The following is a 24,359-nucleotide window of genomic DNA, read 5'->3' as shown; positions in this document are numbered from 1 at the left end:
TCATTTTAGGAATGGAAGAGCAGAGATAGTTCATTTTCAAATACAATAAAATTATGTTAAGTATTCAGTTCAGTCGCTCAGTTGTGTCCGACTCTTTACGACCCCATGAATCTCAGCACGCCACGCCTCCCTGTCCATCACCAACTCCCGGAGTTCACTCAGACTCACGTCCATCGAGTCAGTGATGCCATCCAGCCATCTCATCCTCTGTCGTCCCCTTCTCCTGCCCCCAATCCCTCCCAGCATCAGAGTCTTTTCCAGTGAGTCAACTCTTTGCATGAGGTGGCCAAAGTACTGGAGTTTCAGCTTTAGCATCATTCCTTCCAAAGAACACCCAGGGCTGATCTCGTCTAGAATGGACTGGTTGGATCTCCTTGCAGTCCAAGGGACTCTTAAGAGTCTTCTCCAACACCACAGTTCAAAGGCATCAATTCTTCGGCGCTCAGCTTTCTTCACAGTCCAACTCTCACATCCATACATGTTAAGTACAGGCAGTGCTAATTTAGTTTTGTCATTTATCAAAGGGTCAGAGACCAAAGTTTATTTTTTTTCACTGTGTATGTAATTAGTAGACCTGTACTTGGGGTCAGGTGGATTGCTAAATGACCAATTTAAACCATTTTCAAGTACACCTGAATAATAAGATTTTCTACCTTAACAAAAAAAATTTGGCATATTAATTTTAAATAATCTTTAAAAATCTATTTCTTAAAACAAGTCTTTATATGACTTTTATGAGGGAACTTTTGTTTTTTTAAATATTCAAGTACTTGAAAATGTAGAAGTTTGGTAGATTAGGGAAGTCTTCAGGAGTAAGATTAACTGAGTTCATCCTTACAGACTCTGGAATTAATATGGTAAGTATAACACGTTGGCGGAGGAAAAGTTTTCTTTAGAAAGATAGAGGAAGGAAAAAAAAATGGGGAATATACAGTAAGTTCATAGTAGGAATAAGAGGACCATTTATTTAGTTCTTTTAAAAAGAGCTTGTAGTAGATTGATTCAAAATGATTTTTTCGTCTTAAATTGTTTTGTTTTTTCCCTTAGAAATAAGTAGAAATAAAGACTACTGACTGCTGCAAATTGGTAGTCTCTGATAATACTACTTTAGTTCTAATTGGTGAAGAGGGGAAATAGAGAATTAAGATAGTTTTAAATGATGTCTGACATTTTTAATTCTTAGTTCAATCAGCACAGTCATCAAGTGACTTTATTCTGAACCCCTTGCATGAATGGCATTGAACCAAATCCCACAAGAGATATACCTTCTGCCTATGTGAGCAAACTGGTAGTTGAAGTATTGCTCTCAGAAGCTATAGATAATACCAGTTGATGTTAAGATGTTGTGAGATTCCAGCCTTGGGGTAATGAGGTTAAGATAGGAAAAATGTACATCAGGGGGAAAAAAGTTTTAAAAGAAACTATATCTACTTTCTGCCTTGAATAAAGATGTCACTGTCCTATGCAGTGAAACAATAAACATGTCAAATTATTTTTTTTATATTTAACTAAAACACTGTTTTAGTTTTAAAGAGTTGAATTTTATTTGATTGATCATTGTATGAATAATGCAAAGTAAACTTTCATTTTGACAAGTAAAATAAGGAGGTGTATGTTTTAGAGCGTATCAAGTAGAATCTTGAAATAAGTGAAAATCAAATAGAAATCTTGGTGGATAGATAATGTCCAAAATTTATGACTGAAACCTATCTTTAACCTGACCTTCAAGAGTTAATATCATATTTCATATTAAGATACTTTTCATTTTATAATATTACATGTATTTAAGTATGGTCAGATTTTAAGTATCTTTCCTTAGTAGTCCACCCCCTCCCTTCTTTATTCTTCCCCACCCCACCTCTTTTGGTGTGGTTGGGTTCCTTCTGCTGGCTACCCAGTCATTACCATTCTAATACCATTTAAGGTAGCTCCGCTGGGTTTATTTATTTGAGTCCTGTAATCCAGTTTCTCTTTTAACCTGGCTTCCTAAATCAGTTGACAAACCGGTTTATTTTTCTCGTAACAACTCGTAATTTAGATTGGTTAGGAAGATAAAATGTAATCCGGCACAACCTCTTTCCCTTGGAATCAGTATTTGAAAGGCTTCCTCCTTTCGTGGCTGAGCGTGCTTAAATCGGGCAGAGTACCTAGTGAAGGACTTCAGCCCCCACAGTTCCCTGTGTGCGCATGCCCTCTCTTCTTACAGTTGTCAAAGTGCTTTTGCCAGAGCGGTCACATAATCAACCTGAAAGAAGAAAATAAATACTGTACACTTTTTAATTTTATCGATCCTTAAAAACTGGACCCTCAAAGGTAACTGCTGCTAAGAATTTGTTACTTGAGATTGGGGGATTGCATGTAAAGGAAGATCTATTGTGTGTGTGGTGGGGGGAGGGGAAGGAGGTATCTATTTCCCGGACTTTGCTTGTAAATAAGAAAAAAGAGAAAAAAAAAACTAACAAAAACCCACCTAAACGAATAGACTGTACAAACAGTTACTGACATTGCATGTTAATTTTGTAAATGTTATTTTAATCTATTGCTTATCTTTTGTTGAAAAGGGTCTTATTTATTAAAGATGGGTCTTGACCTTGACAGAGTGAATTTATGCAGAAAGTGAAATGAATGTCTTTAAGAAATGTTAAGAAGAGAAATGAGTGTTCCTAGTATGATAAAAAATTTTAAATTTAATATATTAATATTACTTATAGCCTTAAAATAGTCTGAGTCTAGCTTAGTTTGTGGCTTTTTTTTGCTATAGGACAGCATTAATTTTTCCACTATAAACATGTAGTTTGAACTGAAGACATTAACAGAAGGCATTGATACTAGCATCAGAAAAGCTGAGTGATATTAAAATTATAATCAAATGCATATTTCAGCCATGATGATATGGCTATTGCAAAGACAATTCTAGCCCACTGGGAGAGACTCAAATCCCAGATTATAATGGTTTACTGCAGCACTGCTTAAACCAAGTATAAAAATGTCTCTTTCTATGTCCATTTTCTTTGGCAACAATAGAACTTTGTGTTGCTGTGAATCCAAGCTCTCCTTGCCTCTTTGTCATATTTACAGTACTGATCAAAGTCATTATTTTAGACCAAGGAAATTAAGGAACACAAAACCAATCTTAAATAGGTTTTATTGGTAGTAGTTGGCCATTTGTGATGTGTATTATACTGGGTTGGGTTCTTTTGGAGGGGTGGGTTGGGGAGGGAGGAGTTAAGGTGGCTGTGAAGCTTTTCCTTGAGCCCACTATTTTGTCTATGTATGAAACTTTAAAATGAGATATTAATCATTTTGAAGATATTCTTCAATAAAATAGAACTACTTTTAATCCCATTTCTTAGTCTGACATATTTTGTTTAATAGTTAAGAGCAGTAGCAAATCCATTTCCCAACACATTTATTTTACAGCAGTTATTATCGTGAGAATATCCAAAGGCAGAACTTCTGTGTGTATCTGAATGCCATTTTAGGAGTGTTCTGAGAAAGATGCTTCCCCGAGTATCTGAGTTAATTAACTGTATTAAATATATTAATAACTTTGTTGCAAGTATACTGAATCACCATCTAAAAATAATTATGTATTTGGTCATATGCACCTTGAACATTTCAAAATACTTGTTTTCAGGGTCTCGGCACTGTAATATTCATATATTTAAAGCAATTAACGTGTTCTAAAGGACAAACGAACTCAGTGATAACTATGGGTATGGAAATCTCCTGGTTTTGAGCGATTACTATTTTCATCCTTGAATGATTAAACAGGCTGTATGGCAGAGGTGAATATAGCCCTTCTATGCGAAATGGAAAATACCATACACTCCTTATATGGCTAAATGAAGCAGTGATGGCAATGCACTATAATTACAATGTATGAGAATTTGCGACTTTGTACTGTGCTATTTTTAACACGTTAGCTAGCATATGGTAATTCAGGGTCTTCAAACCATAATCTTTCACTGTTAATACTAGTGATAAGAGAATAGGTTCTAAATTTGCCAAAGTCTTGTGACCAAGGCAGCAGCAGGAGGATTCAAAAAATGAAAAATCTGGCAACCCCAATATTATCTTGACTTCATACTTAAATCTGAGGGATTTTTTTAAAGCCCCACCCCCACCTCATCTCATAGACAGTCCCCCGTCCCCCTCCCTCCTTTCTCTCTCCTTCTTCCTCCCTCCCTCCCTCCGCGTGTCTCTCTCCCTCTCTCTCTCTCTCTCTCTCTCTGACCTCAAATCCAACGAGAACATTTCTTCACTCTGCAGAGAAATTCTCAGGCTCCTGTTGAGACCTGAACTACTGAGATGCCAAGAAATCTCTTGTGAGGCAGAATTGGAAACGAGAACATTGGAGAATAAGAAAAACAACAACAAAAAAAACCCAAAAAACACCCATCTAATCCTTAGAGTAACAAGAAGCAAGGACTTGCAAATGTTGCAGTAGATTTTTACCTCTTTTAAAAGGATTTTTTTTTTTTTAATGTCTCCTAACAAAATGGAGTAGCTGCAGCTACTGGGAGGCCAGAGAATGGTTGTGCAGATGAGTCCTCCTAACAAATGCCAAGGATTTCCTCCCTCGTGGTTCGCTGCGGCTAAATGAAACAATTATCGAGGCAAGGCAGTTTGCTAATCAAGGGGGATAAGACTACTGTTTCTTTAAACTGCCCGAGCGGGGAAGGGGGAAGAAAGGGTCGTGTGTGGTGTCTTTTTAACCTTGCTGAAGGACGCAGCTGTATTTATTGACGTATGCAAATAGCTGGGGGAGGGTGGTGCTTGGGAAAAAACAGGAACCAGAATCAGTTTCTCATTGCAGGGTGAACGCTCTGAGTTCCGGTGAAGGGGAAAGAGACGTGGCGAAATTGCTGTCTTTCTGTCTTATAAGCACCTCTCTTACTAATACAGAACAGGAACCTAGACATCAGAAAGGGTGAAGACGCTCTCACAGTATTTTTAGAGACCTTGCACGAGCTCCCCCACCCCAGCCCGACCTGTTCTTCTAAATGGGAGATTATGGATTTGCATTGCAATTGGCTAGTAGCGGTGGCACTGGATTTTCGCAACTAAAACACCCGCCCGCTCCAGCAAGCAGCATTAACGAACACACTGACAATAACGCGTTTCTCTTTTTTCCCATTTCAGCTGCGCAAACCATGCAGGATGATTTACTGATGGACAAAAGCAAAACCCAGCCCCAGCCCCAGCAGCAGCGGCAGCAGCAGCAGCAGCCCCAGCCCGAGCCCAGCACCGCCGAAGCCCCGTCCACGCCCCTGTCCTCAGAGACCCCCAAGCCGGAGGACAGCAGCGCAGTGCCGGCCCTCAGCCCCGCCGCGGCCCCGCCGGCCCCTAACGGCCCCGACAAGATGCAGATGGAATCGCCGCTCCTGCCGGGCTTGGGTTTCCATCAGCCCCCTCAGCAGCCGCCGCCACCGCCGCAGGAGCCCGCGGCGCCGGGCGCGTCTCTGTCGCCGTCCTTCGGCAGCACCTGGTCCACGGGCACCACGAACGCGGTAGAGGACAGCTTCTTCCAGGGGATCACCCCAGTCAACGGGACCATGCTCTTCCAGAACTTCCCGCACCACGTCAACCCAGTCTTCGGAGGCACCTTCTCCCCGCAGATTGGTCTGGCGCAGACCCAGCACCACCAGCAGCCGCCGCCGCCCGCGCCGCAGCCAGCGCAACCCGCGCAGCCCCCGCAGGCGCAGCCCTCGCAGCAGCGCCGCTCGCCTGCCAGCCCCAGCCAGGCTCCCTACGCGCAGAGGGGCGCCACGGCGGCGTACGGTCACCAGCCCATCATGACTAGCAAGCCGTCCTCGTCCTCGGCCGCCGCCGCCGTAGCTGCCGCCGCCGCCGCCTCGTCCGCGTCGTCCAGCTGGAACACGCACCAGAGCGTGAACGCCGCCTGGAGCGCGCCGTCCAACCCGTGGGGCGGCCTGCAGGCGGGCAGGGACCCTCGCCGGGCGGTCGGCGTGGGCGTGGGCGTGGGCGTCGGGGTGCCCTCGCCCCTCAACCCCATCTCGCCGCTCAAAAAGCCCTTCTCCAGCAACGTGATCGCGCCGCCCAAGTTCCCCCGCGCGGCCCCGCTCACCTCCAAGTCCTGGATGGAGGATAACGCTTTCCGGACCGATAATGGTAACAATCTGTTGCCATTTCAGGTAATGCTCCGGTGCACCTGTATACGCTTTCCTTCCACTCCGCTCCCTTTTCCCTGTCTTCCCTGCCATTTAATCGGCCATTGATTGTGGTTCTTAAAAAAAGGCAGCGTTTGCCAACTCCCCTGCCCTTTTCCGAAGCCTTTAGTTCACTGGGGGTATTCCACTAAGGGGACAAGGGTGGGGGAAGCGTTGTGACTGCTCGAGGAATCTTATTTATGCACCCTGACGAGATAGAAAGGGGCCTTTTTCTTTTAGCCTATTTTTTCTCTCCGTCGTGCTTGTGCCTCTTCTTTTGACCTTCTTTGACAGGAAAAGCTGCAAGTGTATGGCAAGGTGCCGGCATAGTCCCAGGCTGAGTAGGCTGAGTGAGATTCCTGTCATTTTCAGTGGCTGCACATTTCACGTTATGCAATCCCGGGCTCAGGGTGTCTCCGGAAAGCCGTCCACTCCCAAACCACCCTGGCCCTACTCTTCAAGGGGTTAACAGCCCTGGAGTGGTGCTATTTCAGACAGTTGCACATGCTCAATTAAACTAATGTGAACACATGTGTTTATGTCTCGCTAAGGTGCTGGCATCATTAATAGCAATCAGCATATTGCCCCTGCCGGGAAAATTAGAGTGTGAGATTCCAATAAACACTGGAACTGTTATCAGGAACCAAGATGGAAGAGTGGAAATTCTAGGAGTAACCCTTTCCATGTTATCTAGGACTTAGAAATTGTTTTGTTTTGTTTTTAATCCAGAGGCTAGAGACAATAGGACGCGACCTTCAGAGCCATATTGCAATGGAGTCTATTTGCTAGCTAGCACTGAAATATTTAAAGCTGCAGTGTCCTTCAGTTGGGTTATTTAAGAAGACAGTGCAGATCAATTACACTATTTGAAACTGGGCAAAGTGAAAGTCTTGCAACTTTAATGAAAAATGAGCCTTGTGTCTTGGTGTTAAATGCCAGTGAAAAACTCAGGAAGTGCCCCAGACAAAAAGGTTGAATGGAGTGTCCTTATTCTGTACTTGCTTTCTGATCCAGTGCGTGGCCACATCAGTTGGCAGTGTGCTGGACATCTTGAATTGGAAAGGGTGGTGAGGGTGAGGATTCACTGGAGGCCTTTGTTCTCAGGAAAACATTCATCCTTCACTTACAAACTGATTTGTCCATAGGCTTCCAGGCTTGGTTAAAAAAGAAAGAAGGAGCGAGGGCGGCTCTGGATAAGACCCAGCTTGGATCTTTGGATCCAAGGAAATGAAACAGAAATCCTTTGAGCATTGCTGAAAAATGGCAGAATTGACATTTGACCGAGTTAGTTTAAAGCATCAGGTGCAGTTGGAGCCTTATTTTATTGCTCTTTACATTTCAGATGTGATGTTTGGCGTGGCTCCCATCCGTGAAGGAGGAGGTAGGGATATTAAGAAGCACATGATGCTGCAAGCTAGAGCAAGAATTTTTAACCTCCTCAGTTCAAGGGGGTCCCTGACACCCATAAATTATGTGTATGAGAATTTTTAATGAGACAATCTTACCAGATTTTTACAGGATCGCTTCAGGGATGGAAGAGTCCAATTTCTCTATGTGCTTATTTGTGTGTGTGTGTGTCGGAGGGCTAGACAGGCAGGCTGCTTTTGATAGGATAGCCCCTCTTTTTCTAACAGTCTCTCTTTTTATTCTGATGCGCTCTACCCAAATCTAGTTTTAGAAGATAACCTAAAATCTAACAGAGAGATTTCGGGCCTGGAAGCTGATAGTGTAGACATTAGCTATCTTTTTCTAAGAGTAGAATCTGAATACAACTAGGTTTTGATTAATTATTTCCAGAAATGGGGACTAGGGAGAGATTAAATCCATAAAATTTCCCCCAAACTGATATTGACAAGTAATGTGTGGATTGCCAGTTGTTTCTCAGCAAAGCATTTACCAGCCATGCTAATAAGAGCCAGATGGACTGGATTGAGTTTGGATTCTTGTTTTTTCATCCCTGGTAGTGCTATTGAGTAGGGAAAGATGGCCAAAAGATTTGTAGGAGGAGAGATTTGATTGAAAATTGAGCTTTATAAATTTGGCCTTAGGAAGAATTACATGGACTTTATGTCTCTCTCTCTCTTTTTAAAAACTATTTAAAATGGAGCTTTAGGGTTTTGAAGCAATATTAGAACCAGAGTAGGAGTAACCTGGCTGTGTTTTGGCTTGAAATGGTATCATATTAGGTTTCTATTGATAAATATATCAAGTTTAAAAAGACAAAAATACCTTGAGTCTTGAGTGCAGAAATTTACATGTTTGTGTATGTATTTGAATCATTTTTCTACAAAAAGAAAATGTCTTAAGTAGTTCTTAATGACTTATTAAAAAATTATTTTGATAAATAGGACTTTTTTCTTTAAATCTAGGAGTTTATTTCATAGAATACCAACTTAATTTGTTTTTATTCCACAGACTGTTTAAGCTAAAAGGGGCTTTCAATAGTGATCTACACTAATGTATCTTAATATTAAAAAAAAAAAAAATCCATATCTCCTGCCCATTCCCAACAGTGCTGGTTCACTTTTTCGCCAACTAATAAAATAATTTTTGGAACTTTTCTTCTGTGGTTTATATTGTGAAAGCAGTCACTGTATTTGAATGTGATTTTTCAAACTATGCATGCTTTCTATGCCCTTCTCTTAATTCTAACAAAGTTGATTGCTTTCTCTGCTTTAGGGTGGCTCCTTCCTTAGGGATTACTTGTATCTAGAAGCCACCTCGTTTCTATAAATAAGGAAACTGAGGTCCTGAGAGGTAGCATGGCATAACTAAGGTACTGGTGCTTTGGTTAATTTTGTTGATGTGTGTTCTTAACTTCCCTGTAGCACTAGTCTTGTCAGGTACAATTCATTTTAACATCAGGCTCTCTTTAGGCTCCATTCAAAGGGACTTACTTATGGAACTATCTCATGAGGTTCTCTGGCTGGCTTTTAGTGCTGTACCACCCACCATCAGAGCTCAAGAGCAGTGAGTTACCCCGCCTGGAGTATTATACTACGCTTCATTCTCTTATTTATGTAAGAAAGAGAAGCCTAGGTTTGTAAAAGGACTAGAAGCAGAGGTATTTTCTATATGTAATGAATTTGGGCTTAGATAACCGTTGTTGTCCAGAGACATTTAGAAGCAACTTTTGGGAGCACCTGTTCCACTACTCAGCTCATTTTCCAGAAGAGGAAATGAAAGTTCAAATGGCTTCCTCAAGTTCAGGTGGGTAGTTTCTATCAGAAGCAGATTTTGGAGGCAGATTGCTAGGTTCACATCTTAACTCTGCCAGTTCCTAGCCTTGTAATCTTGAGTAAATTGTGTATACATGTTGATCCTCAAGTTCATCATCTGTAAAATGGGAATAATGATAATTACTTGCTTCATAGGAATTCAGTGAGAAGCTACATATGAAGTGCTTAGCACAATTTTTGGCTCATAGTAAAGTACCTTATAAATGTTGAATTATGATTATTGCTAATCGTCATGGTGACCAGAGGCTTTGTATGATCTTATCATAGTGTGGATTACTGCTTTTTCATCCTGTGCAATCTGAAAAACCCCAAACTTCTGTGAAATGTTAGTCTTTTTTTCATCTGTCTGAAGGTACTCTCTGGTTGCTGTAACAATGAGGTGATCGCCCACTTACCTATGAGCGAGGCCCTTTGCTAAGCACTTCATATGTAGTTTCTTTTTGGAACTCCTTTAAAGTAGAGGATTATGATTAGCCTCATTATCCTGACAAAGAAATGGAGGGTTAGTGCGTTTATATTATTTCCTCACAGTCACATAGCCAGTAACTGGCAGAGTTGGGATTTGAACCCAGGAGATCTGCCTCCAGAGCCTGTGGAGGTGTATAACCTCCAGGACATCAGGTAACCATGCAGGAGACTGAGCAGCATCTGTATTTGACATTATGATATAGTCTGGAAATCATGTTGGTAAAATATTTTTGTATAGTGAGAAACAGAGGAAGAAAAATACAGTGCCCATCCATATGCTACCATTTAGATTCAACAGTAATCAAAATTTTCCCTATTTACGTATTTACTTATTCTGTGTATTTTTGAATTTGTATTTTTGGGAAAAAATTCAAATTATATTCTTCTTTCTCTCCGCATTTTTTATCTTTATCCCACCCATCTTTTTCTATCTCAGATTGAGAACAACTCTATAGATTTTATATTTTCTGGCATAAATCTACTTAAATGTAATTTAGTGTTAATTGTGCTGGTGGGTTGTCTATAACAGAGAAAGAAATTCCTTACATTAATTCATGGGAATATAAATTATTAAAAAAAATATGCCTATGCATAATAAATTTTGAAGAAACATCAATATTTTCAACCTACCTATTCTCCTTTTATTTTTGAAACTGTCTTTTCAGGAGGTAAACTGTCTAGTGTATTCTTGATTTTGAGTAAAGATAGTATGTATGGCCTAGCTTTAAAGCTAGAGACCTTTCTATAGTTGGTTTCTTAACTACTGCTCTAATGCAAAACCACTTAAAGTCCACCCAATTCCACAAATTGTTTCAGAACTTATTATGGTATGGTTAATATGTATGCCTGAAAAGCTTCAGTATCTATATTCTATGTAAAAGAGGCATTGGTTAGAAAATATTGGAAGATTTTCTATACTACTGAAAACATTAATATATAAACTGTATACTTTAAAATTGCATGTAGAAAAGGACTTAGCTTTAAACTCTTCATGACCTTGTAGCAAGTTGATATAAAAATATGCTCTCAGAATTGTAATGAGTTTAGATATCCTCTAAGACATAATTTTCTACTTAAATAGCTTTCTCCACTGGTTGGCCTATTTTGCTGTCTTCCAAGGGCTGCATAAGGGGTAATGCTTATCCACTTGGAGGGTGTCATTGCTTAGATAGTTTTTGTAGTGTTTTGATCTGCAAGTGTCAAAAGAATGTGCTTACTACAATATGAAAAATTTGATGAAGCCTTGTGGATTTTACTGAGGAAGGGAATGGAGGGGAATATAGAGTAGTGGACAACCTTTGAAGTTTGGAATGAGGAAAACTCTGGTTGAAGCCCCAGCTCTGTCACTGGTGATTAGAATCAAGTCATTTATCCAATGATTTCTTTTTCCAAAAGTCTGCAAAAATGGAAAGAGAGCCTGTATTTTGGGTTTCTTTTATGAGAAAATGTATACAGGTGTCCAGAAAATTACATACTGGTATGGCAGAGACATTACTTTGCCAACAAAGGTCTGTCTAGTTAAGGCTATGGTTTTTCCAGTGGTCATGTATGGATGTGAGAGTTGGACTGTGAAGAAAGCTGAGTGCCAAAGAATTGATGCTTTTGAACTGTGGTGTTGGAGAAGACTCCTGAGAGTCCGTTGGACTGCAAGGAGATCCAACCAGTCCATTCTGAAGGAGATCAGCCCTGGGTGTTCTTTGGAGGGAATGAAGCTAAAGCTGAAGCTCCAGTACTTTGGCCACCTCATGCGAAGAGTTGACTCATTGGAAAAGACTCTGATGCTGGGAGGGATTGAGGGCAGGAGGAGAAGGGGACGACAGAGGATGAGATGGCTGGATGGCATCACCGACTCAATGGACATGAGTTTGAGTGAACTCCGGGAGTTGGTGATGGACAGGGAGGCCTGGTGTGCTGCGATTCATGGGGTCGCAAAGAGTCGGACACGACTGAGCGACTGAACTGAACTGAACTGATGGCTCTTAAATGGCACTGGTAACTAGAGACATTTTGAGTTTAATAGAAGACATGCTTGTTGATAGCCAGTAGTCCAGGGTTAAATGCTAGTGGGCATCTGGAAGCGGAAAGGGCCTAGAAAGATGAGTCCAGCAGCGACAGAAGAGCAATGAAAGGCTGTGTGTGTGTTATGCTGACTACCTGTCCTAGAAGCCAGTCATGGTGCTCTGAAGGTGCTCTGACTTATGTCACAAGGATGGTGTGTATTTGTAACTACCTGCTTCTTCTGTGGCTAAGTTACCAATGCAAATGTGAGATTTTGGTTGTTCTGGAGCCCCAAAGGCTCTGATCTGAAGCTTCTCACCACTACCCTGAAGACCACGCCAGCCTCTGTAGGGAGCAGGATAGTTATGAGAAAGAGAATTCAGTATAGATACCCACGTTGGGTCTTGAGAGTTGAGGATTATATCCTAGCTACAGCTTCAAAGGTGCTTTCCTGGAGAGATCACTGTGCTTGCAGTAGTAGCCGGCTTCATAGCGAATTTTCTGCAGTTGGTTCTTATACCTTGTAGGTGGCTTGTTCTGCGGGCATCTGTTATGCTTCAGTCCTGTTACATTTAGTTTTCATATGCTTCGGTGTTCATTACAAGTGCTAGGCATGTAAACTTCTTAATGTGAAACCATTGTAATGTTTTGACCTAATTTGATGTAGGGAAGTACTAGTGAATTAAAATAATACAATAAATTAGCATATTAGAATCAAGACCACTTTCTTTCCAGAAACACTATTACATAATCCTCAGAAATAATGACTGATATTAAACGTTGTTAGCAGTCTTCAGAGTTAGAGAATCAGAAATGGGCACCAAAGAGCCTTTATCTCATTTGAAGTGATCATAGAATAAATGTACACAGAGGGAAAGAAATGTTGTGTACTGATATTGTTTGAATAAGACTTGTACAGCCAAATATCTTCATTCCTCAAGTGTTCAAACTTATTTCAAAGGCAAGGTCAAGCACAGGAGGAAAAACTTAACTCCCTATCTTTAGGAATTCAGTGCAGTGAATTAAATGGCCAGTGTGACCAACTGAACCAGCATCTAGAAGTTCATGAGCGCCTGACATAGGTGCTCACTAAATGAATGAATAAACATTTAAATACAAGTTGCTATAGTTTTGTCCTTTCTACAATACCACATGTTTAGCATTTTCAAGACAACTTCTCCACTATAGCATTTCTCTACAAGGTGTTCATAGCATATGAAAACATAGGCAAATGTACAGAATGTCATAAAGGATATCTTCACATAGTTTCTAGGCTGTGACTCTGTTTGTAGGTTTGGCATGCTAAGAAGTAAGCAAGGGTCTTGCTTTGACATAAGAAATTTTGGCAACCAATACAGGTAACGTTAACTTGTATCCTATGAGCTAAGTTTTTCTTTACTTCTTCACTATTAATCAACTCATTCTTTTGGAGTTAACTGACCCTGTCATGGTGATCATGTTTTATTCTTGTCTTCCCAAGTAAAGTTATAAATATTTGAAATGACCAGAATGAGCGTCAGAATACATATTAAGGTGACAATTCTTTGGTCTAAGAGGTTGACAGAGAAGTAGATTATAGTCAGCCCGTTCATCTAGTCATTCATTTGAAGATTGTGAGGTTGGAAAGCAGAGATGTAAGGGGCAAAAGACATTCTATCTTAGGTATATGGTAGAGTTTGGGGACTAGCTAAGGATTTAAATACTTCAGAGGAAACATTTTAGTGATCTGACATTCTAACCCCCTAAGTCCAGGAGACCTAGTTCTTAGGTTTCAGATAGCCAGCAGTTAAAAAGGACAAGAAGTGAATGTGCTCAGAAGCACCTCTCTTTTGCAATCTGTTGTGGAAATTTTCCTTTCCTCTTTTGGACTAGAGACATATAAACTAGATATGCAGGGGATTAAAAATAGTGAAGACCAGTAAGGTTTATGAGTAAAGATTGTGGGGAAAGGCGGAGAGACAATTTTTGGACCATGAATCCATTATTTATGTGTTTGCATTTGATTTTATGGGTAAACTATTCAATTCTTTGCCACGTTGTTATTTAAAGTGATTGTAATCAATGGTAGAATCCTGTGTTCAGATTAACAGCCTATGCAGTATTTTTGTTAATCACATATCTATTACAGAATTCCCTGATCAAAGGGATGGGATTTGTATTAAGTTTCTTTTGGCATCTTTGTTCATAGTCATAATCCATGTACTCCAGCTTGTGGGTGTTGTATTATTTTTGATGTTGTCTCCAAACAGATTCAGCTAACAAATACAGGGGACCCTGCATGTCAAGCACTGGCCTCACCCTTTTCACATAAACTATTTTATTTAATCCTTATACATTCTTGTGAATTAGGGATCATCCTCCTCCTAAGACTCAGACTATCACCGGACTAGTAAGGTGACAGAGGAGGTCTTTTGACTCTATGTCCAGTTCTCATTTTACTACACCTGCTTGTCTGTTACCACTTAACGCTCTTTCAGTGTGCCTTTGATATTTCACCCTTTCCCCAGAAATTCCATGATTCCCCTCATCCCTCATTTCCTATAAGCCCTCCTTACTCACTGAAATGAGATGAGGTTTTTGTTTGTTTCCCCACACTAGAATGTAGGTTCCACAAAGCCAAGGACCTTTTTCACTGTTGTGTTTTTGGGGTTGTAACGGTACCTGGGATATTTTAGGCACATGGTAAATATTTGTTGAATGATTCACATTTACAAGTGATTGATAAGATATTTATTGGTCATTTGCATGTAGTTGGCAATGTAAGAGCAATTTCATCTTATAAAGATTTAACTGGCTGCTACCCGAGGTCAGGCACTGCGGATTAAAGCTGAGCCGTATCCTGTCCTCACCCAACTCTCTGACAAATGTGAGCTAAAAAATAGGATGGTAAGTTTTATAATGGGGTGATATCACATAACAAAGAGAATGTGTGGTTGAATCAGAGGAAGGACACATTAAATTGTGGAGAGGGTATAAGGGGTGGGCTGGAAAGGCTCTACGAAAGTCTTTTGTAGTTAAAAATATTTTCAAATGTTTTCTGATTTTGAGAGTAATACATGTTCATTATAAACTTGAGGGAAAAAGAGTGGCCATCATTCTTTCACCCAGAAACAATTATTCTTAAAGTTTTGGTGCATTTTCTAATAATTCTGTCTTTAATGTATTATATGTATAGTATATTTTATATGGTTGAGATGATTTTATTGTAAATACTTTTATTTCCATATTTTTTAGCGTTTCATACTATTAAATTTATAAACTTTTTTAAATTATTGCATAATAGTCCATCACAGGAATCCCTTGCAGTTTAACAAATTATATTTGTATTTGGAGGATTTCACTTTTCAGTTTTTAACTGTTAAACATAATGATGTCATGAACATCTTTGGGCATTTAAAATTTTTATATAGAGGTGAGTGGATAGGATTCCATAGACCAGGACATCATGGTTGGCATTGCAGCAAAGATTTATTTTAAGCAGAGGGAAAAACAGAGTCACAGGAAAACACATGCACACACACACACACACACATACACACACACACACACACACACCATGGTATATTGAGGAAGCAGAAGATTCAGCATAGTGGTGACGCTAGTGGGAGATGAGGCTGGAGATGTAGGTAGGGTCAGATCACAAAGGACATTCCAGCATTTCTGTGCCTTCATCTTTTTTCAATGGGAACACTGAAGGATTTTTAAGCTGAGAAAGCCATTGCAAGGCTTTAATCTGGGCAGTGAAGTGATCAATCTTTGTTTCAGAAAGATTATTCTGGGATATGGATGCAGGAACTATACATAAGCAGGGAAACCAGTTAACATGTAAGGACCTAAAGTGATTGAGAGGAAGCCACAGACTTGAGGAGTGAGTTAGGAGACCAACTGGAGGAGTGGTGATTGCTTGGATGTGGGTAATAAAGGAGAAGGAGGCGTTTAGAATGACTGTTCAAGTTTTGGTTAGGCAGCTGGGAAGGATGATTTAGAGGTGAAAAGGCTTAATAGTGGCAGATTAGAATTTTCATGACTCATAAACCCAGGTGGGTTTAGAGTGAAGGAACTTCAGGAGGGAAAGGTATGTGTTGGGAATATTTGAGCAAGTGATTTGACATTTCTTATCCACCCATGCTTTTGTGTGACTCTTAATGCATGGGAAGAAGGCCTTATTAAGATAGATTACTTTGTGAACTACTTATTAGAACATGAAATCCTAGAGAAGAAATAACTACCGTTCTAAGTCAAGAGCTTTTTCTGATTCTAGTCTTGATTTTTTTTTTTTTTTTTTTAATGGTATTCTGAGAATTAGAATATGTGTTAGCCGAGTAGTCATCTTGTTTATGGGTTACAGCTAGGCATCACAAAAGCTATAAGGAATTGCTAACCAATTGATCTTAGGGGAGAGGAACAAGAATTAAGAGAAGCGGGCCCGGGCATCCTTTATTACTTAAGTTGAATAAACTCACTTGAGAGGTCAGTATATGTTATTAGCCAGACTGAAATATCACTAATAAGGTCTTAGCAAAGTTGAGATTAGATCTTATGGAATTTAGCTCTTCTGTACTAATAAAATGCTTAGTTTTTAAAATGGGCGCAAACATGATGAAATGTTTTGAAGTTTAAGATCCATAGAGCCACAGAGAGATGAGCTCTCTGAGAGGCTGAAGGAGATATGGGGACAGGGTATAAGATCCACCAGAATTGTGTGTTTATTTATTTGTATTTCTAGGGAGAGAAGTGGGCTTTAACATCCATTAAATTTCCAAAGGAATGCATAACCTGAAAATGATTAAGAATCACAGATGTAGAATAAAAGCGATGTCAAGGCACCCAATACACCTTTAAAAGATGAAAACTTAGGCATCTCGTAAACTTTTATCTTTCTCCCTCATCATAGCTCAAAGGAATTTTCCCTAACTATAATTTGAGGACTTTCTAAATAGAAGCGATTTAACTCCTCTTTTATCTAGCTTTTTCTGGGGCACTCAAATTAACTTTTCATTATAATTTTTGGGCATTTATTTAATTGGTTTATATATATTAAATCACATACTTACAATGACACTAACATTAGAAAGATTAGGGGACAAACTCATCATTTCTAGGTGGACTTGTAAGTAACCTGGTAGGACAGAAGTTTGTGGGCTTATTAATCACTGGTGTTGAATATACTATGGGCTCTTTTTTTTAATTGGAAAGGTGGAACTTGTGGGTAAATCTGGAAAGTAAATTAAGCAAAGCTTCAACTATAGTAGATGCTCATGTATTGAATAAATAAATGGACTAGAAGTCTTTTCATCTGTTTTTGTTTTCTATTTTTTCCTTTTTTCTTTGGACTAGAAATTTTTGATTCAAAAGAGGGCTGTTGATCCATTTCTAGTTCAGTTAGAAATACTGCATGCAGAAATTGCAAATATATGTGACCTCCTTTCCTCAGAGAAATATTTCCCTTCCCATTTGTGTCTTTGTTGTTGCTTTTCCTACTTTTATAACCTACTGAAGAGAATAGAGAGTAGACTAGAGGTGGTAGTGGTGGTTTGGTTGCTAAATCGTTGTCCGACTCTTGCAACCCCATGGACTATAGCCCTCCAGGTTCCTCTGTCCTTGGGATTTTCCAGGCAAGAATACTAAAGTGGGTTGCCATTTCCTTCTCCAGGGCATCTTCCCAACCCAGGAATTGAAACCTGGTCTCCTGTATTGCAGGCAGATTCTTTACCGACTGAGCTAGAGGAGAGGGTGAAAATTGGAAATTTAGACAGGTAGAGGAGCAGTTGTCCTAAATCTCAATGATAGACCTGCAAGATACCAAGAGATCTTACATTTTTCATGTAGAAACAATGTTGCCTGTATGATACAACATTATATGTTGTTGTTGTTTAGCTTTGTAACCAATTAACTACTTAAACCAGAAAGACTGTTTTGCTAGTTTGCTTGTTTGGGAAGGGAGTTGCTGGGTTTTGTTGTTGTTTGTTTTTAATGGGACAGTTTAAATTGAAGCTTTACCAGGCACCTCATTGCCATCATGTTCACTTAGAGTTCAAAAGGTATCTGAGGGGGGAGAAAAAGCTTAAAAATAGTTGTATCTTAAGCTGCAAAAACATAGTCGGAATACTTTGAATCATTTACAATGCTGATGAAACATTATTTTGCAGTGTTTGTCAAATTAAATTTTGTGTTGATTTTAAGCAGAATAAAGACAGACTAATGTGCTAATGTTTCAGGCTGTTGCAAAGTGTAAAACTTGGTAAATGGAAAATTTTAAACCCTACTTTCAAAGGCTTTATAAATTTAGCATTTTAGAGGATTTGAGACTGGGTGGGGAGATTGATTTTATCATTTTGACTTTGAATTCCTCAACATTCCAAAGCCATGAGCTCATCTGAAGGTAGCAAAATTATTTAGTTAACATTTTAGAGTTTACTGCCTACTTCCTGCTTATTTGCCAGAGTAGGTGATTCCATTTGACCTATCCACTTTGATGTGATCTAGCATATAAAATGTTATTCCAGTGCAGCTGTTTTAAAGTTGATGAATCATCCAGGTATAACACAAGATTTTCATTTAAAAATACAGTGGGATATTTGATATTCTAATTCAGGCCTAAATTCTGTTAAATGTGAAATATAGAAGGGGATTTAAAGGATATTATAGTTTCATTTCAAAAATGTAAGGCCTGGAGTGAGGAGAAAAGGAAGAAGAATCTCTTGATGGTGAAGGTATTCCGTACACTGAGGGTTATAATGGAGTACTGAAGCAGACAAGGGAGTTGAAGTGACACATTCTCTTAGCGGGATATGAATAATAGAGAATGTATTGAATACTGAGACGTCAAAGGACATTGAAAGACATTGAAGAAGATTTCAGCGAAGAGGACAAAGCAAGGTAAAAGGATGCTTCAGCTTTTGTTACAATAATTAAATATTCAAAAAGGCAGCCACTTTATCCTATCCAGGAAGTTAAGCAATTGCCCATTTTATATTCGTTTTATGCAAGCAAGCCATAGGCAAGTAAGCTGACATCAGGGATTTATATTAAAAAATTTCTTCTAGGGAATGTCAGAAGCAAGTTCAAAACCCAGTTTTTTAATCTCCTGTGGCATGATCATAATATTCATGATGCCTCTAAGACAGTTCGTTTGTTCTAAACCATCAAAGAAAGATAGACCGTGTGTTCAGCATAATTTGCATTGTGTATATTATTAATGATCTAGTCTAATGACTTCACACAATAGTCAGAATTGTAAAAAGATGGGTTATGTAGAAAAGATATGTTCTATAGATCTGTATTCTGTAGAAAAAGCTGTAGAAACTATGCTGTGTAAAATTCTTATATACTCTTATATATTTTCTCTTTATTATAAATCTATAGAAATTCACATATATGTGGCAATGCTGTTAATTGGAGTTTGAATTCAGTATTTACAAAGTTCAGACTATGTTCTTGGACTGGTGTTAGGTCCTAAGGATGACTCAAATTATCTGAATCCTATCTCTAGGAACTAACATACATGCAATGGAGCTTAATATAAAAAGCAAAGACCAGATAGTGTGATGTGCTAGTTGCCATGAAAGGCCAAGTAGGGGCAAGAATAATTTGGCCTAGAAGTTTTCTTTTTTAAGTGATAGGGAGTTCCTTGGTGATCCAGTGGCTGAGACTCTATACTTTCACTGCTGAGGGCTTAAGTTTAACCCCTGATCAGAGAACTAATATCTCCCAAGCTGTGTGGCCAAAAAAGAAAAAAAAAATTTTTTTTTATTTTAAAAGTGATTGTGTTAGTGTCCCTGTAGCTCCATTTTAAAGGATAAATAGAATTTGATTCAATAGCATGGAAATCCAAACTAAGGAAAGAAAAATGAGCTATCAACAGGCTTATTGAAAAGACTTTTCTGATGAGAGATGGAAACTTTTAGGTCTTACTGAGAGATAAGGATGGATTGGTTGTTCCTTAGGATTATACATAAATAAATATTTTATTTACTAGATTCCACTTGGTTTTAAAAAGCATATAAGAGAACTTAGATTAGAAGTAGAAGAGATAAAGGATGCCTTTCTTTAGGAAAATGGAGCAGAGAATTAGACTAATACTGAAGATGCTTATCATGATGGTGACAGTTTTGAATGTCTGGCTGTAGAGAGCAGGGTTGTCCTGCAGACACTGGGGAGGCCTGAAGGACTAATATGAGAGCAGTGGCACAATAAAAATATGTTTTTAGAAAGATAAGGCAGATGGTTTGAAGAAATGTGTGTGCCTGCCACAGTGCAGCCTGGAGGCAGGGAGGCTGGTGAGAAGGCATGAAAATCTTGGGTTTAGCGAAATGGCAACCCACTCCAGTGTTCTTGCCTGGAGAATCCCAGGGACGGGGGAGCCTTCTATGGGGTCGCACAGAGTTGGACACGACTGAAGTGACTTAGCAGCAGCAGCAGCAGGGAGGTTTATCCTATCACCAAATCTTGGGAGATATTTCTGGTCACATCACTTCATGGCAAAGAGAAGGTGAAACAATGGAAACAGTGAAAGGCTTTATTTCTTGGGCTCTAAAATCACTGCAGATGGTGACTGCAGCCCTGAAATTAAAAGACACTTGCTCCTTGGAAGAAAAACTATGACAAACCTAGACAGTGTATTAAAAAGCAGAGACATTGCTGACCACAAAAGCTATGGTTTTTCCAGTAGTTGTGTATGGTTATGAAAGTTGGACCATAAAGAAGGTTGAGCACAAAAGAATTGATGCTTTCAAACTGTGGTATTGGAGAAGACTCTTGAGAGTCCCTTGGACTGCAAGGAGATCCAACCAGTCAGTCCTAAAGGAAATAGGTCCTGAATATTCATTGGAAGGACTGATGCTGAAGCTGAAGCTCCAATAGTTTGGCTGCCTGATACGAAGATCCGACTCATTGAAAAAGACCCTGATGATGGGAAAGATTGAAGGCAGGAGAAGGGGATGACAGAAGACAAAATGGTTGGATGGTATCACTGATTTAATGGACATGAGTTCGAGCAAGCTCTGGAAAACGGTGAAGGACAGGGAAGCCTGGCGTACTGCAGTCCATGGGGTCGCAAAGAGTCGGACACAACTGAGCGACTGAACTAAACTGAATTTCTCCCCACTGTTTATTCTGAAATATCAATATATAGAAAAATTCAAATAACACTAATGCATCGTTTCACAAATAATCCAAGGTGAGCTCTATTATGACTACTTCCCAGGCCAAGAATCAGATGAAAACCAGTCCATCAAGGGAGGTATAACTGGGAAACCTTACAAAGGGAAATATGTCAGGAGTGCTGATGGATGGGGTTGAGGAATTGGAGTACAAGATTCTTCTGAGTGGTTATGCTTAAAACAGTATCTACGTTATGCTTTTCTCCTCTCCTCTTTCTCTTTCCCTTCATGGCTTTACCCCAGCTAAAATGTGGTGACAATGTATTTTCCATAACATTCTCTACAGAGGTCCCTATCCATTAAAAGGATTGAGGAAGAGGATGGCCTTGCCCCCTTCTCTTTGGCACTTGCAGAATTTTGCCACCTTCTGTCTGAATTTTATCATTTGGAGCTTAAGAAATCAAAATTGCTGTTGCTGTTTTCTTCTTTAACTCCCGACAGGGATATTTTCACTTCTTGAATTCCTGTCCCCAAATAGGGTGAGTGTTATGTTGCTCAAGGGCTGTTCAAGTAAAGATGAGCTGCAGGCATGGAGTTAAAAGTGAAAATGCAGAACTGATGTAAGGTCAGGTCCTGGCATTGAATGAGGGTGTCTCTTCATGCTATAGTGTTTCCTGTAACACCTTCTGTTGCTCTTCCTTTACAGAATTCACAAAAGGGTCATCTTAGGTGTTCAGCAATTTATGTTGGCTCACTGTAGATTGTAGACTTGAAGGCAGGCTGGAAAACAGGGTCTCTGCTTATAATTTTTTGAGCTTTTTGAACACATCTCTCCTTATTACATATGTGTGTACACATATAGACACACATCCTGTGGAGACATTTTGAATAGACCATTTAATTATGAAGTGGTATTAGTGATCTAAAATAAAAGTAAAAATTTCTCTTTGGTTTTAGAATACTGTTTTCTCAGTGGTCATTCTTAATCATTCTTCATTTGTTAATATGGATTTGATTTGAGTATTCGTTGAGAGTGGGGAAATAAGAAACTTGTTAAAAATGAAAGTAAAACTGCGAGATTGTTGTTCATCATATTAATAAATCAAGTAAACGTATTTTTGTCATAAATGCATAGTTCCCAAGTTAAGATTTTTATTCTGATGTTCTGTAGTTAGGTTGCCATAAGATTTGGAGGGTATCTGATGTCTGTATTTATTAAGAAAATCTTCTAATTTACTGATGTGGAGAACTCTGAGGAAGTTTCCTCAGAAGAAAATAGTTAACCTTTGGGTGGGATGGGTGATTATTTTGCAGTAAGTGGGAATGTGTTGCTTGAGATTAGTATGTGTGCAATGGTGAAAAGTTGAAAATTGAGTCTTATGTATGGTTTTCTGTTTAGCAATTTGAGGGTGTATTTAGCTTTTCATAAATACGGCTTATTTAAGTGGCTATGATTCTGGAGTTTAAATGTTGCCATTGAAGGGAATCAAAATGGCACAATGTAATTCACAACGTAATTCACTCTGTACTGGGCAGACTTGGTGGACGTCAACTAACTTGCCACATTATAATCAGCTCTAAACTAGGGGGTTTATCCTGGCCTTTGGACTTTAAATTGGTGTTTTACTGAGTTCTAAGACTGAGAGGGCTTTCCTGGTGGTTCAGTTGATGAAGTGTCCACCTGCAATGCAGGAGACCGGTGTTTGATCCTTGGGTCAGGAAGATCCTCTCGAGAAGGAAATGGCAATCCACTCCAGTACTCTTGCATGGGAAATCTCAGGGCCAGAGGAGCCTGGCAGGCGACAGTCCAATGGGGTTGCAAAAGAATCAGCCATGGCTTAGTGACTAAACTACCAAGACTGAAAGAAAAGTAGAGATGGCCACATTTGTTTTGTTTCTTCCTTAAAACTCCACTCTTGTACAAAACAAGAAAATAATAAGGATTCTACAGTCTGAAACTTTAGATGATGTTTCCAGCCTTTTTATAAGACTCAGAAACCTCAATAAAACTGATAACAGTATACCTGTTGTCTAATTTAATGTTACATACTCCATCCTACTCTATAGCAGGAACTTTAGTGCCCATGTGATCTGCTCTTTCACTTTTCCAGAAAAAGGTAGATTGCTACAAGTGTGGATTTCAATTTAGATAATTTAAATCACTAGACAGAACAACCTATATATGAGTACTTTTTTCTGACTGTTCCTGTTACACCTCCTCAGTATGACTTATTGCATTTTACAACTCTTAATTCATTGACTTTGTTAATGCCACATACAGAGACCACCAAGGAAACCAGTTGATCATACAAAGCCAGATTTCCTAAACTTGCTGAGCTAGCACCATCTTGACAGTCTCATGAGTGTCTTGAAAGTGGGGGAGTTAGTATACATAAGTAAGTTTTGGAGGCTGAGGTTAGTTCATTAACCTCAGTTATGCAGATGACACCACCCTTACGGCAGAAAGCAAAGAAGAACTAGAGAGCCTCTTGATGAAAGTGTAAGAGAAGAGTGAAAAAGTTGTCTTAAAATTCAACATTCAGAAAACTTAAGATCGTGGTATCCGGTCCCATCACTTCATGGCAAATAGATGGGGAAACAATGGAAACAGTGAGAGACTTTATTTTTTTATTAAAAAATTAAAAGACACTTGCTCCTTGGAAGAAAAGCTGTGACCAACCTAGACAGCATATGAAAAAGCAGAAACATTACTTTGCCAGCAAAGGTCCGTCTAGTCAAGGCTATGGTTTTTCCAGTGGTCATGTATGGATATGAGAGTTGGACTATAAGGAAAACTGAGTGCCGAAGAATTGATGCTTTTTGAACTGTGGTGTTGGAGAAGACTCTTGAGAGTCTCTTGGACTGCAAGGAGATCCAACCAGTCCATCCTAAAGGAAATCAGTCCTGAATATTCATTGGAAGGACTGATGTTGAAGCTGAAACTCCAATACTTTGGCCACCTGATCAAAAGAACTAGCTCATTGGAAAAGACCCTGATGCTGGGAAAGATTGAAGGTGAGAGGAGAAGGGGACGACAGAGGAGGAGATGGTTGGATGGCACCACCGATTCTAAGCCCCAGGAGTTGGTGATGGAAGGGAAGCCTGGCGTGCTGCAGTCCATGGGGTCGCAAAGAGTTGGTCATGACTAAGCGACTGAACTGACTGAGTTTAGTAATAGGGTGGTTTTAGGTCAGAAATTAGCATAGCTTGGGCAAGGATTGGTTACATTTGTAAACTAGTCTAGTTTCCGGAATAGTGATTTTAACTTTGGAATATAGGAATTCAAGCTGAGTTGCCATTAAATCTGTCTGTAGCTGCACTGCCCAAAGAAATGGACTGCAAGGCACATAGGATAATTGTCAGTTTTCTAGTGGCATATT

The 24,359-nt window shown here is 39.5% G+C and overlaps 1 protein-coding gene across 9 annotated transcripts in view; it reads left to right on the top strand.

Moving 5' to 3' along the window:
• CPEB3 (cytoplasmic polyadenylation element binding protein 3) overlaps positions 1-24,359 on the top strand; it is a 285,852-nt gene that overhangs the window by 131,061 nt on the left and 130,432 nt on the right. For 7 of the 9 annotated variants that reach the window (XM_055561079.1, XM_055561074.1, XM_055561077.1 and 4 more), the window contains one exon: positions 5,146-6,158. In XM_055561079.1, the coding sequence (XP_055417054.1) occupies positions 5,157-6,158 (1,002 nt within the window). In that variant the 5' untranslated portion in view covers positions 5,146-5,156. Of the gene's footprint in view, positions 1-2,193; positions 2,314-4,795; positions 4,934-5,145; positions 6,159-24,359 lie in introns of those variants that run through there. The other 2 variants (XM_055561075.1, XM_055561076.1) reach the window with 2 other exon arrangements.

The sequence above is a fragment of the Bubalus kerabau genome, chromosome 22 (genome assembly GCF_029407905.1).
Source record: "Bubalus kerabau isolate K-KA32 ecotype Philippines breed swamp buffalo chromosome 22, PCC_UOA_SB_1v2, whole genome shotgun sequence".
In the NCBI taxonomy this organism is placed as follows: Eukaryota; Metazoa; Chordata; class Mammalia; order Artiodactyla; family Bovidae; genus Bubalus; species Bubalus kerabau.
Note: the sequence above shows the minus strand (reverse complement) of the source record. Positions and strands in the feature narration are given on the sequence as shown.